The sequence below is a fragment of the Rattus rattus genome, chromosome 10, assembly GCF_011064425.1.
Source record: "Rattus rattus isolate New Zealand chromosome 10, Rrattus_CSIRO_v1, whole genome shotgun sequence".
Taxonomy (NCBI): domain Eukaryota; kingdom Metazoa; phylum Chordata; class Mammalia; order Rodentia; family Muridae; genus Rattus; species Rattus rattus.
In genome coordinates, this window is record NC_046163.1 from 67,403,565 (window position 1) to 67,423,788 (window position 20,224).

Genomic DNA, 20,224 nt, shown 5'->3' on the forward strand with positions numbered 1-20,224 from the left:
GTTTAAGCACGCTCCCTTGCATGAACCAGAAAGTCGGAACCCTCACCCAACCTTGGAGAATGGCGAGGGTGGCTCGCGGCGCGGGATATGCACAGAAATCTCCTGGAAAGTTCTGCAGCATTGAAGGTCTGGTTACTAGAGGGAGGACTGTGTTCATTTATTCTGCTGTCACTAAAGTGCTGGGCACACCCAGGACAAACTCAAAAACAGCATGAGCTTCCATTGCAACCATATGTCTAATGTTGTAGAGAAAAAGAAATGAGATTTAGACACCCAGAGTCCTGCCTGGGGTCACAGTTAACACAGTTAATACATCTATGCTGCTGTCAAAACGTGACATGGAGACACCTCGCCCTGAAGTAATCCTAACTCATGAGCAATCAATTTAAGCAGGTGCTCGGCTAAGTGGGGAGGGTAAGATTTATAAACTGAGAGAGGTAACATCGAATAACCACATTAAAGTCAAAACCAGAGTCAAGTCCTGTCATACTGCCACACTGAAGATAAGAAACCTAGGGAGGGGGACAGGGGCAGAAGTACATGAACAAAGAAGTCACCAAGGATGGTGATCTCAAACCAATCCTGGTGTATGACAATATATTCCCACTGATAATATGTTGCCACCTTATATCGCTCCTGAGTTTCACAGGTATAGAGTTTAAGCTTAGCTCCACATTCTGAACCGACAGCCAGTTTGCTGATTTCCCTCCATTCAAACATTTGATTCAGAACTCTATATACTATAACCTAGTTTTCTATCCCAGACGGTTTTGACCCACTCTAAAAAGGGAGATTTGAACGGGTGAATGTCAGGCCCCAAACTCTACCAGGAAGAAAAGAGAAAAGGAGTCGTCTCCTACCTATGGTTGTGATAACAGTGCCGGCAAAGAAGAAAGAGCTTCCGAGGTCCCAGTGACTAACTTGATTGGAGTTGTTTCCTAAGGGGATAATCCCTGCATTTATGGCCGTCACTATTTGCTGCAAGTTTAAAAAGAGACTTATCAGTACACGTCAATCACACAGCGGCATCAAACATCTCAAACCCCGCCCCAGGCACGGCAACTTAAACACACGGGTCGACTTTAAGTCTTTGATGTTTTTCTGTTTAAAAAGTGTTAAGAGATCAAAACTTTATCCTCGACTACATGACATCACTTAAATCTTGAGAATCTTACATTTCACAGCAAGGGCGTGGATTGGTACGGAGCGTCTAATAGTACGCATGCGCGCATCTCCACGGTCATGTTTGGTAGCACGGCTTACGTCGGCACCCGAGTATAGCACTGTTCTCCAGTAAACAGCGTGGATTGGCTGCGGATTTAAATACCATATCGCATACTAGATTTAAATAACCCATGATAGGCTCGTTAACATGTCTATGATTCGGGTATTGGGTGAGCTGTCCGTAAGAGCCAATGGCATATTTTAAAAGATCTAATGAAGTCACTTCTCTATGTCTATCCTCTCAGATCTAGATGCCTTGCATCTCTACGGCTGCTAGTAAATTCTTCGAGAATGAGAATCACCCAAGGCCATCCTAAGCAGAGTTCATGGGGACCACGGGGATCTCTGCATGCTCCTTGTGTATGCCACATAAGGGGGCAGACTGAGAGATGGCAAGGCCATCCCTTCTGGGAGTACGAATGAGGTAGATTTCATCAGAAGGAAATAGGTAGCCAAAGAGACGCACTGTGATAGCCAGATGATACGTTTTCGCAATGAGAGAGAGAGAGAGAGAGAGAGAGAGAGAGAGAGAGAGAGAGAGAGAGAGAAAGAGAGCGCTTTATTGCTTAGCTTTCAGGTTTTAGAATGGATTCGGGAATCGTCTGATGGGCGAGGAAAAGGTCAAGATGCTGCCGCATGTTTACAATGGAATCACAGTTATAAGCGAAGGGAGATTAAAGGACACCCTGCTCCTCCAGCCGCTGACCGACAGCAAGCAAGCAACTAAGAGTAGAGTTGCACTCTCGTTTCACAGCTGTCACGATGGGAGCCAATCTATAGATTGGAACGGCCACACTTGTGTTCGAAATCACTTTGGATCATAGTGTTTCCATTTACTTTGTAAGACATGGCCATCGTAGAAGCAAAACTAGGAAAATAAGGAAGGATGCCAAAAAGATGGCTTAAAAAGAAAACCTCACTCTTCCAGAACACAGACACTTCGCTGTTAACTGAGGCATATACTTCTGATGGCGTTTTCTTTAATTTTTTTTTCTCTTGAAATAGGGTCTTGCTCTGTAGCCCAGGCTAGCTTCAAACCCTCCATCGTTTATCCTTAGCCTCCCAACTTGTGGCGATTACAGATACGCACCACCAACTCTGGTTCAGTATGCTTCTTCTACAGTTAGACTCGTAACCTATGTCAAATGTTGTATTCTCCACACTTATTTAATCATAGCTTGGTAATGACCAAGGAAAAACTGTGCACTGACTAACACTATTAAAGACTTATTTAATAATGTCCTTCCTGGTAATATCAGCCATGTGTTTTTCTTTGCTATTCTCGCATTTATCACAGTCTAGCACACATAGACTCATGCTGTCATAAATTACAACTTCATTACTAAATACTCTTCTGTGAATGCATTTGTGTCTAAATACCCCACCCTGTTTCTAAATATTTCCTCAGGAGAGATTTCTGGAAATAAATCAGCCATATTAAATAATATTAATATTTTATAATGCTGGGTGGAAAAAAATAGCCATTATCTGTCTAGAAGACTCTATTTGGACTATTGCTCAACAACATACAAAGGTTTAGCAATCACCCTAAATGAGTAACATTTTATCTTCACTACACTCGGAACAATGTTTAAACTCCATTCTTTATCATAAATAACACTGGGTGCCAGTATTTTGGGTTACATTTCAAAAACAGAAACAGGCATCCCACGCAAACATGCGCACAGCATGCGGTGAAGCGAGACCTGGGGAAGCTCTGCTCTTGTGGTCCGGCTCTGTGTTCTCAGCACCAGACAATGTAGTTTTCCCACTCTATCAGTCTTGTAAGACATGCTCTGCTGACCCAGTCCAACCAAGATGGATACTCCAAGGGCTAAGCCAGGAGGGTTGGAGAATTCAAGGTTTACCTGAGCTTAAAAGTGAGTTCAAAGCCAGCCTTGGTAAATTAGCAAAGTATTGCCTCAAAACTAAAAGAAAAGGAGGAGGAACGGGAAGAAGGAGAGGAGGAGGGAGAGGAGGGGGAGGGGATGCAGGGAGGAGAGGCAGGGAAAGAATGAGGAGGAGGGCAGGGAGGGAGGGAAGCAGACTGGGTGTGTAGCTGGATTATATGCTAAAGCCTGGGTTCTATCCCCGGCAGCAAGCATGGACAAAATTACAAAATAAAAACCATGTTCTTTGAGTTTTATGCAAATGTTCATTTTCATGAGTCCAATATATTTAGATTTTCCTCCACGCAGTGGGATGCATACCTATAACTCCAGGCAGAGGCAGGGGGGATTGAGAGCTCAAGGCTAGGCTATAGAGAAAGACCTTGGTTCTTGTTCTATAATACTCCAGTATGCCTGCCCCACCCCCGCTCCTGTCCTCTGCCTTCCTACCTTTTCTCTTTCTCTCCCCTTCCTTTCTCTCCCTCTCTTTTCCCCCTTTTCTCCCTCTCTCTCCCCCATTTTCTCCCCCTCTCTCTTTTTCTCTTTCCCTCTCCCTCTCTTACACAGACTCTCATCCCATACAAATCAAACACTCATATATTTAAAAATATATGAAATCTCTAAAAAGGAAGAAGAAAAGTCCCATAACGACCCAGAATTCCTACCACGGCCACAGCTTAAATCTTTACTGCATCGAGGAACCACACCTGGGGTGTTGTTCTATGTCCCCCACAGGCCTATATGATCACTTTTAGAGGGCTTACATTTTTTCTGTTTTAGATTAAAAATCATTATCCAGTGCTGAATACACAAGTGTATATTTCTCATCCTTTGAGTTATCAGTCCTCGAGAGTTTTTAGTCTCAGAACCACCTTATAGTCTCATCACATACTGAAGAAACCAGTGAGTTTTTGTTTTGTTTACTTAAAATTACACTTTTTATATTTAAAATATAAAAACATGTAATTTAGATTTAAAGTATACTTTTGTATATTTATATTTAAATTTGCATATTGATTTTTTTTTACTGCAATGTGTAGTAAGAAGAGATGCAGCTTTCTAATTTTATAAATATCTTTAATACCTGACTCAACACAAGAGAGATGTATCCTAATTGACTTCTAGAGTCAATCTGCCGGGGTAGCCCATCCCATAAACTCCAGAAAACTGTACATGAATAAAACAACACAAAAGACAAAACACCCTCATGACACTAAGAAAATTACTTTGGGGGCTGAAGAGATGGCTCAGTGGTTAAGATCACGGGAGGCCCCTGTGGAGGACCTGGGTTTAGTTTGCAGTCACCTGGGGTAGCTCACAACTTTCTGTATCTTCTGTGCAGGGGATCTGACGCCCCCTGCTGGCCTCCTTAGTAACCTGCACCCACATGCACACACCCATACACAGACATGTAATCAGGTAACTCTTCGAATGAAGATCAATTTGACCTTGTCATAGATCTGAGAAGCTCCTAGGTAGCAAGTTGGAGAACCACTGCTTAGCACTGAGCTTCTGAGTTGTTTGTGTTTGTTCAGATCCATCTCCACCTGGGGAGAGCTTGCTTCCCTGCAGCGGTCGGTCTGTCTGTCTGTCTGTCTATCTATCTATCTATCTATCTATCTATCTATCTATCTATCTATCTTGTGGTTCTCAGTGGCTCTGCCTTCTTGCTTTTCTTCTTTTCCATTGGAATCCCACAGCAAAGTTAAATTAGAACAATGAAAGCAGTGTTTTTCTCGTACAAAACCCTCAACAAATAGAGGACGGGGTCATTAAATATATTGAGTATTGGTAAACAAACGTCCTTTAAATATTTTTTGAGAACAAGTTTTAAAATAGAAATAAATAACTTTAAAGCATAAATAATATATTATCAATATATTTATGTAGAAATAAATATTTATATGTAAGTAAAATAAAATAAATATAAATCAAAATTTTAAAATTTAAATAAAACTCTAAAAATTATTTTTGGTAAACAAGGGCCGGAGGGATGACTCTGGTTTGGAGCCTTTGCTGCTCTTGCAGAGGAAACTGGTTCAGTTCCCAGCACCCATGGCCCTTGTCTCACAACTGCCTAGGACTCATCCACGTCCAGGGCACCCAGCATCCTCTTGTGAGTTTCCCAGGCTCTTGCACTTAATACATGCACACATCCCCAAAAATAAGAATAAAATTTTAAAATGTCTTGCAAACAAAGTCTTATCAGAAGGCTACAAGATCCTGCTGGGCAGGTTTAGTGAGGGGCGCAGTGTGACTGTCCTAGAGCATTCCAGGCTCGTCTCCTGTGGCAGGTGGCCTGGGAAAGCCAGTGACTGTGCTTTGTAGCAGTGCTGGAGGCTGTGTCCAGAATCTCAACCCCTGGCAGCAGCGGTCACTTGGCAGTGATCCACCTCTGGGGTGCATACTTCTGCCTCAGCTGAGCTAAGCAGGTCTTTGAAAGTATTTAAGATAGGGACAACAGCACGAGGTACATAAGAAGTAAAGAAATAAATTAATGATTCTAATTAAACACAAATCACATAAAAGAGTTCTTGTTCCATATTCCCTTGGTTCTAGCGAATTAATGGGCTGCATAGCTTAAAAATACAGATACACTGAAACTGGAGAGATTGTCCAGCCCTTCTTGCTGAATCAATGAACTTTGGGTTCACTGAGAGACCCTGTCTCAAAATGCAAGATGGACAGTGATCACAGCAGACATCCGGTGTCAACCTCTGGCCTCCACATGCATGCATACACATGTGTACACACATATACACACATACACATCACACACATGCACACACATATGCACATATACACACATACAGGCACACACACAAACATGCACACACACATGCACACACACATGCACACATGTGCATACACACATGCATGCACACATACACATGGACACACGTGCAAACACATATGCACATACACACATACATGCACATACATGTATATGCACACCCACATACATGCACATGCATGTACATACAGCACACACATGCATAAACATATAAGCTTTAAAGCTCACTTTTCTACTAAGTCTTGTGAACTATTCAGTGACATCGGTAATTTAGAAGTGTCTGGATTAACATGAAGAGAACACAACCTCACACTTACCTACCCTAAGACCTATGTCTGTGTAATATGACTGTATAAAAGAACAGTCATCCAAGCTTACATCCCACCAAGATTGCCGATGACCAGGAATCTATACCTACATTTGCTATTCAGTTCACAGACAGAATATGCACCGAGGAGCCTAGGGAAGGTGGGTCAGTGGGTAGAGCCACTGCCCAGCATGCCTGAAGCTCTGGGTTCTACCCCCAGTACTCATGAATGCAGTGTAAGGTCTGGGGTGTGCTGGTGGTGCACATCTGTTATTCCAGCACTTGGGAGGCAGAGGCAAGAGGACCAGAAGTTCAAGGCTAACCTCGACTAGCTGGTGTATATGAGGATTGACTCTACAAAACAAATAAATAAGATGAAATTAAAAAAGGAAAAAAGAGTGCTCCACAAAGAAGGCATTGAGCACATGGCTCTAGTCCAGACTTTTAGTTCAAGGAATGACAAGGGCAATTACTCACTAATGACAGAGAGTCTTGGTCTCTGTGACAATGCTGGCTTTAGCATCAATGAGCCTGAGTGAGACTGTGGATGTGGTCATTCCTGAGCTGTAAAATGTTAATATAGCAAGGCCATCTCCCCTATTAGAACTCAACCTGGCTTTGGCCTTAACCACTGGTGACACCAACGTCTCTGCTCCGTACTCATAGGTTAGCACATCCTGAGAATCCAAAGGGAAACTGGTAGTCAGAGATGTGTGACAGTGACAAAGGACTTTCATGTCCTGAAGTACCCTAAGTGGCCATTCCTCAAAAGACTCGAAGACTTTAAAGACCTGAAAAGTCTTTAAACTGGTCTCGCTGTAAATTGAAAACTGAAAGTGCTCCCTAAATCCGGTTGCACCTTTTTTGCGTGTATGCCTGTGGTGCACGTGTGCCCCACTGTAAATATATATGCAGAGGTCAGAGAAAGTTTTGGCTAGGCTGGCGGCCAGCCCCAGGGACCCCCTCATCTCTGCCCCAAACAGCCCTGGGGTCACAGGCTGCACCGTTACACACTCAGCCTGTACATGGGTATTGGGAATCCAAACCCGGGTCCTTATGATTTCCCCAGGGGCTGTTGGCCTCGGGCCCACTAGGACAAAGGGAGCAGAGTCTAAGGACAGGGTTCAGAAGGAAATGACAGACTTCCAGGATCAGCTTCAGAGAGGCAGCTCAACTTTGTTCAGGGTGAATCAAGAGCTATGTAGTTTGGGGAAGGAGGGAGGGGTTTCCAGGGCGGTTATGTGCTATTGGCTGCCTCATTTGCGTGGAGAGGCATTCCATAAACCCCAGGTGCTGGCTGGACAGGTTCTTATCAGGACAAAGGAAGTTGAATCGATAATCTCTCCAAGGCGGTGTGACGTTCCTCAGAGAGAGGGTGTGGGAGACAACCGGCCGCCCAGATCAGGCAGAGAAGAGGAAGCCTCAGGAAGAAAAGGGAGTTGTCCATCTTGTGCCAAGCTCAAGGGAGCTGTCAGACATGGAGGACCGTGACCTTCGGCGTCAGAACCCAACAAACGTTCTTACCTCTGAGCCATTTCTCCAGCCCCTTATTCTCGTTTTTTCTCCCCCAATACTCAGACTCTCGTGCCTCCCAGAACAATGCAGAATGACCTGAATGCTTTCTATAAATCGCCCCTGTAAACGTCATAATTAGTATTTCATTTAAATACCATCACACCCAAAATCCTAAAAGTAGGACTGTATTAATAATTTATACATTTTTAAAGACTTAGTGTTTTATTCGTGTGTGTGTGTGTGTTTATGTGTGTGTATGTTTATGTGTGTGTGTGTGTGTGTGTGTGTGTGTGTGTGTGTGCCTGTGTGCCTGTGTGAGTTTATGTGTACCATTTGTGTGCTGGCGCTCACAGAGGTTGGAAGAAGATAGTGGCTTCTGGCTCCCCTGGAACTGAAATTACAGACAGTTGTGAAGCACGTGACGTGGATGCTGGGAACCCAAGTCCTTTGCAAAACTGCAAGCACTCTTAACCACTGAGCCCTCCTGGTCACTCCAACCCCAATCTGAGAATGTTAATGGAAAAGTCTGCCCCGTTTGTTAGCCAGGTGCTGACTTCAGAGTTTGCAACAGTGATGCTGAGAGAACGTTTTTCCACAGACCCAGGAATGCTCTCATTTCCTCCTTTTTAAAACGGACACTGTTTCTAAAAAATTGCTACAATGGTAAAATCGTTTATTCTTGTATCTGTATGGTAATACAGTCCCTTAACATAAGCTTTCTCCCTCCAGATGTCTGTCATGTATGACTACTTCCTTGTGGGAGCCCTTTCGCTACCTTAAGAGGTTTGTCTGTAAAAGGGACCAAGTTACATTTACAGTGCCTTGAAGGAAGGCAAACTTGAAGGAAATGAATGACACACTGTAGCCACCCACAGCTTAGTGAGAAGGTGATCCCAGGTGCCGTTGTGATTTACTGTTGCAGCATAAAATAATCACAATTCCTCAGGCGCACACAGTCACATGTGACACTGTGGCCAGAGGCTGTGGGTCCTTAAACGCCTCACCTTGTCTTTCACCTCTGGCTACGTGCCAACATAATGATAGCCTAACTCTACACTGTGGCAACTATCTTAAAGTTTTTCATCTAAAAACATGTATTTCATACAATGTATTTTGATTATATTCTTTCCCCTCTTCCAACTCCCCTCGGATCCTCTCCGTCTCCCTACACCACCCAACTTTATAGGTTTTTGTTTCTTCCCTCAGAAAAAGAAAGGAAAAGGAAAAAAATCCCAATAAGACAAATAAGAAAGAAAGAAAAGCAAAGAAAGATAAAGAAAAGAAACAAAAAAAAACACCAAAAACAAACAAACAAACAAACAAACAAGCAAGCAAGCAACACAGAATCTGCCTGTGCTGGCAGCTATGCCCGGGCATGGGACCTGCCCTGGAGATTGGCTGATATACCCAGTGTCAGTCCACTGGAGACACTGATTTTCCCTTTCCCAGCTGGTATCGAGTGCCTATGGCTTCTTAGTTAGGGGTGGGACTTTGTGTCTGCTTCCCCTTTCCCTTCCCCCTCTCCCCTTCTTTCTCCCTTCCTCTTTTTCTTCCTTCCCCCTTCCTTCCCCCTCTCCCCTCCCACTTCCCCATGCTGGGATTTTGTCTGCATGGACTGCATAGGCCTTGTGCACACTGCCACGGCCTCTGCTATGACCCCTGGTGTGGTGAAGACATTATTTTCTCAGAGCCATCCACCACCTCTGGCTTTTCCACTGTGTCCACCTCCTCTGCCACACTGACCCCTGAGTCTTGAGGGGAGGATGGTAAAGACCCTCCAGGGCTGGGTGCTCCACAGTCTCTACTCTCTGCAAGTCGTCCAGCCGTGGGTCTCCGTGTTAGTGACCATCTTACCACAAAGCCAAGTGTTTTGAAAGGCCCTGCGTTTCCCAGACAGTAGAGCAGGAGGGGCCTGGTTCTTTGCAGGCCTGGACCCTCAGTGCACAGTGCAGTGGTGGAAGAGCGTAGGAGACCTTGCATGGACTGTGTGAACCAATGAAGAACTTCGCCATTGGATTACCCACTTCCTAAATTTGCTGGACAGACTTGTTTAGAATGTTCTTTATAGACAGCAACAGTACAAGAGGTGCCCCCTCCAGTGTGGGCAGCAGTCTTTTGTACAAAGCTACTTCGCCAGCCATGATACATGGAACAGAATGAGATTCCTCCGGTGGGCAGCAGTATGTGTCTTTACAGTTACGTGATAAACAAGGGTGGGACAGGAAGTTGGGGAAGACTACAGAGACGGGGGTGGAAGGGACCCCTTGCCCTCTGGCCCTGTTGAAACCCCTTGACCGAGGAGCAGCAAGAACTCCAGCACAGTCAACAACTGTTCAAGGCCATTCTCTTCCCAGATGAAAACCTGCAATTTCTAGGACTCTTACCTGTAGTGGGAATAATAAAGAAAGAACACATCTCACGCTAGCGCTGCCACTGGTGGGCCGCATGGCAGCAGCGGGGTGTTCCCATCTCAGCAAACTCTCTGGCCCAGAGCTCCGGAAATGTCTCCACCTGACTCGCTAAGTTCCCTTGGCAGGTTGCTGCTATGCCAGCCCCATGTAGCCAACTGCCCCTTGTGGTTATTGTCACAATTCCCAGTAACCTGACAAAATCGAAACTCTAGAGGCTTGTAAGTTATCAATTACGTTTATATCAGTAAATTCTCACCCCCATAAAACATCCACACAATGAACTCAGAGCCAATTGATATTGATATAAACTGCCCACCTAGATAAGACAAACTGTCCCATAATTAGCCATCCCTTATAAGATATTCACAGCTACCTGTGGCTATTTAAAACCACACGAATCTGGGTCATCTTTCTCTTCCTCTGTCTTCTTCCCTCCTCTCCAGTACTCTTTCTCCTCTCTTTCCCCCTCCGACCTGGAAGTCCCTCCTACTCCTTACCCAGTGATTGGTCCCCTGAAATCGTTCCTCATTAGGGGAAGGTCCTTGCCACACTCACCAGAAACCCCTCAGTGTTCTTAGATATAGATGGAGAACCTCCCATGGGACACTGAGGGCTAACACCAACACATGTAATCTGCAGCTCTCCCTTGAGGAGAGGCTACACCCTCATCTGAACATGCCTGGTCCCTTCCCTGAGTGTCTCTTTTGTTAACAAATATGCTTAAGGTTTACATCAAATATCTTTTGTTAAGATTTATTTTTTTTCCGAGTTTGAATGTCTGGCCTGTTTTTTTCCAAGTGTATTGAGCATGGATCTGGTGCCGACAGAGGCCAGGAGAGGGTCCTAGATCTCCTAGACCTGGAATTAAGGATGATTGTAAGTCACCACGTAGGTGCTGGAAGCCAAACCTGGGTCCTCTGCAGAAGGAGCAAGTGCTCTTAACCACTAAGCCACCTCTCAGTAACCCTTGCCCATATTGAAATGTCTTTAATAAACCCCCTCTCTTCTTTACACTGCTTCACCCCAACTCCCCTGTATATGGAAGCCAAGGATCTGGTTTTACTTGGGTTGAGGTCCCTAAAAAGGTAGGAAACTCCTCAGGCTGCCGCAGGCAAGAGAGTGGAGCTACAGTTCCATCCCACTGCACTGACAAAGCTACCCCAGGGCACACCCTGAGGATAACTCAAGAGCTAAACCCACATTCTGCTTTGTCCTTTCATGGTATTCTGGTACTTCCTGGGCTTCCTGATAGGGATGGCTTTTCCGCCAAAGTGCTCAACCCGCTGAAGACCCACTGTGGGAGCAGATGGTGTCTTGACACCACGTGGCATGCGACATTTTCTTTAATGTTGCAACTGTGAACCCAAGGTCCCATCAGTAAGCTACATCTGTGTTGAAGATTCCATGGCCGTGACGAGTTGATTAAAGCTGTTGACCGTGAAGAGTTGGAATGTCCCAACCGATCCAGATCTGGCAGTCAAGTTATATCTGCCTGTCTCCAGCTCTCTGACAGCCATTTCTTGCTAACCTCCCTGTCATCTCAACTGCTGGCCAAAGGCCTTTGAAATGTACCCGCTCATTAGACCACCAGCTCCCACCAATCCAAAGCAAAAGAGTCTTCAGATAGTCCCGGAGACTTGATACATTAGATTTCCCTGTTTTGCTTCAAACTGCCTACCTGATGTTCCCATGACTTTCCTTTGTTCATAACTATTTAAAATTATAAAAGCACTTCTCCTTCAGAATGTGTTATAGGAGGAATCTGACAGTGGTTCCTGCCAGTGATCATTCATCCATGATCTTAAAATAAGCTCTCTCCCATTCCCTTCAAGGTGAGAGCTGAGCATTGAGTTGATATAATTAATGAAAACCGAGTTAAAAGATAGAAAATTACTAATATCTGAACATTTGTGGCATGCAGGATTTCACCTTAATAGTGGACACAAAGAATAGAACTAGCATTTCAATGTGCAGAGCGTAAAGGCAGTGCATTTCTCTCTGGTGTGACGTCCATTGCTGCTGAATTAAAGCTACTTCACCTTAAATCCCGTCACCGGGAATGTTATCTCCTGGGAATTCTGACTGACTCAACTCTGATTGGAAACTCAAAATGTGTCCAATTTATGCACATACCTGACAAAACTTGATACATTAGATATTTAAGACAATCACCCATCTTAAAATTGTATGTTCATGACTTGACAACAAATATTCCAATCTAATTCATACATATGTAGCCTCTAACAGTGGAAGTGCATTTGTGGATCACTGTGTGAAACTTTGTTTTTCAGAAGATGCATGGTCATGTGGGCCTGGCACTCGTCTGTCTATCCCACTTCAAGTCCCAGGGGGTAAAATGAGGTACATACATAATTTTAAAAAAGAAATAGAAATGTCAGTGTTATATCCCACACTCAAATTATCTTCTCTAGGTACCGATGAACATTATGTGTTCGAAATCTATATCAATCACCCTTTCTTCCATAAAATAGTTATGATTTTATGTAAATGCGATTACTTTTGCATTGTGAATACAAAACATGGATCATTAAATCATACTAATGCAGGGATTAGAAAAATGTGCATTTTCTAGGTTTCCCCAGAGTGGATTTTATAAGAAGGGTAATATAATCTTTTAATTTATTGAGTGTTACTAGAAACAACTTGAGCTAAAATATATTTTATATTTTGTTTTTAAAATTGGCGTTTAAGGAAGAAGGCATGCCAAAATTTAAGCCTTTTAATTTAAAATGAAGCCCTGCGTCTTCTGACTTGGGGAGAGTAGCACCGCTACAGGAGGAGGATTCTGTGCGGCAGACTCGGAAGCGCCACTCCGAGTTGTCTCCTCACATCTTCCCCTCTATTTAGGGATTGTGCATTTGCAGGTCAAAACTATTTTTATGCAGACTAGTGAGGCACACAGCGTGTTTAGCACTCCCTTTGAAGTGTAAGCTGAACTCCTATTAGTAGAAACAGAACTTTAAAACCCAAAGCAGGACAACAGGACTGGGGGTGGGGCTGTCCATCAAAGGGCCAGAAAGAAACAGATGCACTGTTAGGTACCTGAGCTGACATTTCTGGTCATGTGTACTTAGGATTTTTAATCATAGAAATAATATTGAGTTAACTGAATATTCAGAAATAGAATACTGAAAGGAAAATTAACTCCTAGTCCCTAGAGCAGAGTGGTTTTTACAGCATATGCATATTTATTTTTTAGCATCCATAGCTCTTAAATCCTTCCTCACCTGTTGCCACACAGCATAATCATGTTCTCAGCATTTTGAAGTCTTTGAAGCTACTCCCTTTTTAAAGTTTTTAAAAATTTTATTTTATGTGTGGTATTATTTGCCTGTGCTCGTGTTTGCGCACCACGCACAGATTCCTGGTGCCCATGAGGCCACATCGGGTCCCCTGGAACTGGAGCTAGACAGTGGTACATCAACATGCAGTGTGATGAATTGACCTGAGGTCCTCTGGGACAGCAGCCAGGGCTCTTAATCTCTGAGCCATCTCACCAGCTCCTAGCTCTTTTGTTGAGACAGGAGCTTACCTTGTACCTTTCGCAGCCTTGGAACTCACTATATAGACTAGGGTGGCCTCTAACTCACAGAGTTCTACCTGCCTCTGCCACTGGAGAGCCGGGATGCTGAGACTGAGTTTTAATACTATGGGTGTCTCCTAATTAGCTGCGGTAATGCATTTACACTGGATACATTCAGATACATTTATTCCATTTGTATCTGAGTGCCAGGGGTGGAGTTGCTTTATAGAAACCGTGGGCTGAACTTGAACCACTCAACAAGATGGATACAATGTAACCAGAAAAGATTAAGTCTGGTGGAGTCCTGGCAAACCAGGAGCCAGAGAGTGCACACAAAGCTCAGAGGAGGCAGAGGCACCCGGATGCACATTCTCCCACTCTGCCCCGATGCCAGGTCACTGTGTGGATACTAACACTTATGGGAATACTAAACATGATCTTCCTGGCCACCTTCCAGAGCTGTCTGTGTGTGGTAGGGTTAACAAAAGGAAAGGGAAACATGGAGTGAAGGGGAAGTAGAAGAAAGAAACAGAAAAGCAAAGAACACGCAGGAAAAGAGCAGCTAGAGGCCATCCAAGCAGCAAGGAAGAAAGGGTTCTAAAAGGAGAGACAGGGCAGGCTGTAGTCGTGTATTGATCTAGGAGATGCCTTTAAAACCACTGTCTTCAAAATAGGATTTGGACAGGTAGGAAAGGAAACTGGGTGACTGAACTAAGAACATATTTTTACAATATTTTGTCTACAGGGTGCTGCAATAACACACACACACACACACACACACACACACATGCACGCATGCACACACACACGTTTTAAACTGCTATAAATAAATAAGGTCAGATAAGTAGGGTGGGTGGCACATGCCTACAATCCCAGTGCCTAAGGTTAGAGACAGGAAGAGTCTCAGTTAAAGGCCAACATCAACTACATAGTAAATTCCAGACTCACTGTGCTACATGAAACCCTGTCTCGAAATAAAGAGGAAGAGAATTAATTATTAATCTAAGGTGTGACAAAGGGAGCTTTACTTTGGCAGTTAATGATATGCACTGCCTTCTCAAATTAGGAAAATTATATTTGCTTTTCCCATAAAGTCGTTGGTCTCTACCATTTAGACTGTATATCCACACCAGGCCAAAGCTTAAACAGAAGGAGTGTCTGATCTCTGTATAAAGCTTACCAAGGGACAATACTTAGAGAAATTACTCAAGTTTCTGCATGACAGTGATCTTCTCTAATTTATAAACAAATGGCTTCGCCCATATCCTTCTTAAATACATAACTGAAAGGTCGCACTGGAGGTGGAGAATCTGGGGCTGTGCGTATACCCACATCATGACAAACGACAGTGGACCTGTTAGCAAAATCTGTATTCGAATCTACAAAATTCCTACAAGCCAAACCAGCCATCAGTAAAAGCCAAGCCCTGACTAGAAGAGGATTTTAGTGCTGATTGGCCGGTCTTGCCAGGGACATGTCTATGGGCCACCATCCTAGAGCTGACTGACACACTGCTGTTACCAAGCCTCTGAGCATTCAGATCCCAGACACAGCTTCTTAACACAGCAGAGAGGACTTTCCCAGTGCCTTGCTAACACTGTGCAGAGAACAGGTAGCCTTGGAAACTCTTTCATAGGCTTACTGGCTCAGTGTCACAAAATCGAGACAGCAAAAGCAATACACAAGCAGCATCCTCTAATATTGTAATTCCTAGTGGTGTGAGCTTCTTAGCTTCCCTCCAAACTCCCTGCCATTCTCTAACACACACCCAGCCATGCACTGTCTTGAAAATACTAAACCCTCGAAAGAAAAATGCACAAAGTAAAGAACATAAGAAGAAAAAAAAAAAAAGAAAATACTAAACTGGTTGGAGCAACCTTGGTGAAACTCATGGGTCTCAAAAGCATGCAGAGGCATGCACACACACACACACACACACACACACACACACACACACACACACGCATGCACACATGCATGTGACAAAAAGTACAGGGGGAACTCACTGAGAAGATGAGGATTGGCAGAAGGAAGGAAGGAAGGAGGGAGGGAAGTAATGAGGTGAATGCAAACTATCCCCTTTACTATATATGCCCTATACATTATACGTCCCTTCTATACATGTGAATGACGTGGTTACCATAAAGCTCCTGTTATGCGTGACTAACATATGCTAATATAAAACACTTTTTAAAATAAGAACTCCAGGTTGTGGAGAGACAAGGGCCTAACAGAACTCCTCACACATTACCAAGGCCACTGGGACAGAGCTACCCTTGTTGCCTGTCCAGGAGTTGTCATACAAACGTGCAATTAAACCCTTCCCTCAGGCGGCACTGTGGCTGACAGGAGAGTGTCATCCCACAGCCATCAGGGCAGCAAACATGCCAGACACCTCTGTTCGAGCGAGCGAGCGCTGTTCTCTAGTTGCTCCCTGATGCCTGCTGGGCCATCCTCAGTCTCATCAGGATGTCGAGTTCAAGAGCATTGCAGACCACACTGACCCAAGAGATGATGACAGGCAGGCAGGTGGATGATCCTCTCGGCTGCAGGGGCAGAGGTATGGAAAGGCCCTTGCTAAAGCCTTTGATAGAGACATCTGGTATACCAGTCTTGCCTGGGTATCTCAGCCTTTGTTGCTATCCCATCTCCCCACGACCTAATACTCTGCTCATGCCAGTGAGACAGGAGACGAGTGGGAGGCATTAAACTACACTGGAGAACCGTGAGGCCCAAACACATCTCAGCTTGGCTTGGTCCTCATCAGCTAAGCACCTTCTGCCAGTCTGTCCCTGCACAAGGCTGTCCCCCCAACCAGATCCCTTAGCACCCTGCTTCTGCAATATTCTAAACTATACATGGAAACCCCACCTAAATGGGTAAGATGTTAACAACTGGCCCATTCTCTTTTCCTTTTGATTGCTAGAGTATAGAACTCTGGTGACCTTTAACAATCCTGCCTCGTCTCCAGTTCTCTGCAAGCCCACATCCAAAGCTTGTTATCTCCAAGAGCTAACCAGAGGAGAATGGGGTCTGTTCAGATCTGTATCAAAATATTTAAATTCCCTGATCTCCTGACCAGCCATTTTAATGACCACACACAGTGGCTATCACAGATTTATTTTTCAAAGACACCTAAGGTGATTTCATATTATCTTACATATTTCCACTCATAAATACACTTACTTATTGTTTCTCTAATAACAATAATTGTCACATGACTTACTCGTTCGTGCCTTTACCACCCTAAATATGAAGGGAGATGATGTCAGCAAGTCTGTGGGACAGGAACTGTCCACACCCCACCATACCCCACCCTACCCTGACCAAGCCCCTTCACCCTCTCCCTGATGTCTGCACATCCATTCCCTTGTGATTAGACAGGAGCCATGGAAGAGTCTCCTGCACCCTGGAAAACCATGCAACCTGATGAACCAAGGAAGGAGATTAGCAGGAAAGCTCACAGTACTTGCTTGCCGTGGTCCACCAAACACAACCCTTAGTCCAGCTCTGGCCTCAGAGAAGAGCTTCCATTTCCCTTCTGCTCTGGTCCATGGGGTGGAGGTAGGGAGGAGAGGGGAGGGGGAGAGAAGGAGAGGGAGAGGGAGAGGGAGAGGGAGACGAGACGAGACGAGACGAGACTAGATGGAGACAGAGAGAACACTCGTGTGTATGTTGAGATGGTGAGTTTTCCAGGGACTGACTAAAGAGCTGTTTTCTGTCACATCCAACACTGAGCAATGACACTGAAAGCCTGGATACCCCTGAAAATTGATGGCCCAGGAGTCTCCTGTAATCCTACAGACAGACACTAGAGGGAAGAAGAGATTAGAAGCTTTGGTTGGGGAGACGCATCAATTTCTAGCTAATAATTTACTGTGAAGAGTATCCACTGTGGTCTCGGGAGCTCTGAGGTAGTAGAGAAAGTCTGCACATGTAAGAACTGAACCTTTAAACATGGCGCGTTCAGGAAGGAGGTGGGACACAGACTATTTTTCAAGTGTGTAGGGGCCATCATGAAAGCTACAAGGTACATAAAGAAACTTATCAAAACTTATAGATACATAGATAACAAGGCATGGATGGACAAGAGACAGGTGGATGTCCAGCACCTGATGAAGCTATGAAACTGTCAATAGAAAGCTGTTTGATGAGATATGGGAAACAAAATAAATGAAGACATCAACAAAAAGATTTAACACCACATAAAGAAAAAGAGCCTAGGGCTGAGTTAGGATGCTCAGTGGAATGTCCCTCAGCCAGCTTGATCAGGGTTGCACATGGGTGAGGTAGCATGTATGTTATTATCCAGCCAGAGAAGGGAGAGAGAAAGAAGGAAAGAGAAAGCCTTGAAGCTCTATGACACAATATCAACTGGATATATCAATGCAACATACAGAGGCTTTTGATAAAATCTGATAATATATATAAAGGTCAAAAAAATTTTCCACTAAGATAAGGAAGAAGGCAAGGAGACCCATGCTCACCAACCGTACTCAAACAGTACTAGAAATCCCAGCTACAGAGATTAGGGGAAGTAAAACATCCAATCAGAGCAAAAGTAGTGACGTCATCTTTGTTGATTACATCATCTCGTATAAAACCCTAAAGCTGGGATTGGCAAGATGGCTTGATGGGTAAAGTGCCTGCCATGAAAATATGGAGGCCAGAGTTGAGACCCCAGGCACCCACAGAAAAGCTGGGAGGTGGAATAGGACCTTGTTAGCCAACTTGTCTGGTCCACGGTGAACACTAGCTTCAGTCCAAGATCTTTCTCAACAAATAAGGTGGCCAATCTCAGCTAAGGACACAAATGTTAACCTTTGGCCATCTTCTCCCACTATACCCACACATATGAACCTAACACACACACACACACACACACACACACACACACACACACACACACACACACACACTTTCCCCCAAAACCCAGACAAAAGACTGGAAACGTTGGACAATATCAAACTAAAGAGCTCTTTCTAGAAGCTGGGAAGGTGGTTAGGTGGGTAAAATGTTTGCTGCCCAAGTCTGAGGACCTGAGTTCAGAACCAAGCGCACAGGTCAAAAGATGGCCCTGGCCATGCTCAAGGTTGTAATTCAAGTGCAGCATTGGGTGAAGACACAAGATCTCTGAGGCCTGCTGGTGCCAGACTATATCCAAGTTTGAATAGAGACCCTGTCTCCAGGCACTGAGGCAGAGGGTGATAAAGTTTAAATCTTGAAATTTTCCTCTAACCTCTTCCCACATGCACAGGTGCATGCATGTATGTGCATATATATGCATATACATACACATGAACACACATGCACACACATGCACACACATGCACACGCACACACGCATGCACAAACACATTCACAGTGGGAGAGGACTTTCTACATGAAGGAGACAGCCTACATCATGAGGGAAAATATTCTCAGATTGTATGATCAACAACAGTTAAGTCTAAATAAGAAACCCAAACGACTCAATAGCAAAAATATATAAAGGGCCAAAGAATTAAATAAATAGTGGGACAGAGCAGACAAGCAAGTGAACAAAATGTTTTGTTTTGTTTGTGAATTTTAAGACAGAATCTTGTGTGTGTAGGCCAGGCTAGCTCTTTATTCAGTGCTGGCCCTCAAACCCAGGGCTTTGTTGTACTTTCTAATACAAGCACTCAACCGCCTGGGCTCTAACCCAGGAAAAATGGACCTGTTCACCGTCGCTATCAGGAATCACAAATCAAATCACAATGGTGCTGATTTGTGTCTTCCCCTTGGAAAAGGTGTTATCCAAATAGCAGAGAGATGTTGTTGATGAGGATAAGGAGTGTCCGAGCCTGTGTAGGAACGTCAGCAGTGTGGTGCGGCTCTATGGAAATGAGAATGGCATGGTACGATCTCATTTCTATATAGGGATTCAGAAAACATGGAAACAGAATCTCAAAGGAGCAAGAGCCATGTACACTATGATGTTCATGGCCGCACTGCTCAGAACGGTCAAATGAGGTAGGGAAAACAAATGTCCACTAAACATGCTGAGGGCATGGAACCCATACCTGAAACACCCATGTGTACCGACTGAGCCCTACCATGAAGAAAGCCTGTCACATGCTACTCTATGGATGACCTTGGGGTAGGTATGTCACACAGGACAAGTGTTTCCATATACAGGAGCCTCTAAAGCGGTCGAAGGCATACAAACAGACAGTAAGTGGTAATATCCAGGGACTGGGGGCATGGAGAAAGTAGGGACCATGCTGATCAGTAGGTATAGAGTTCCAACCATACAAGAATGGCAAATTCTAACGATGTGCCATGTAATAATGCCCATGTAATCAACAATGCCATGTAATCAATCAACAATGCCCATGTAATCAACAATACCACATAATCAACAATGCCACGTAATCAACAATGTTGAACCATGAGCTTAACAATTAAAAGGTTAAGTTTCATATTATATTTTTGTGCCACAAGTTAAACACCATATTATCATTAAATCATTTAAAAACAACAGTACCTCTATTAAGTAATACACAGCAAAGCCAGCTC

The 20,224-nt window shown here is 44.2% G+C and overlaps 1 protein-coding gene across 1 annotated transcript in view; it reads right to left on the reverse strand.

Moving 5' to 3' along the window:
- Kcnk2 (potassium two pore domain channel subfamily K member 2) overlaps positions 1-20,224 on the reverse strand; it is a 133,930-nt gene that overhangs the window by 92,747 nt on the left and 20,959 nt on the right. Inside the window, exon 3 of the mRNA XM_032914929.1 lies at positions 861-978. Within this exon, the coding sequence (XP_032770820.1) occupies positions 861-978 (118 nt within the window). The remainder of the gene's footprint in view (positions 1-860; positions 979-20,224) is intronic.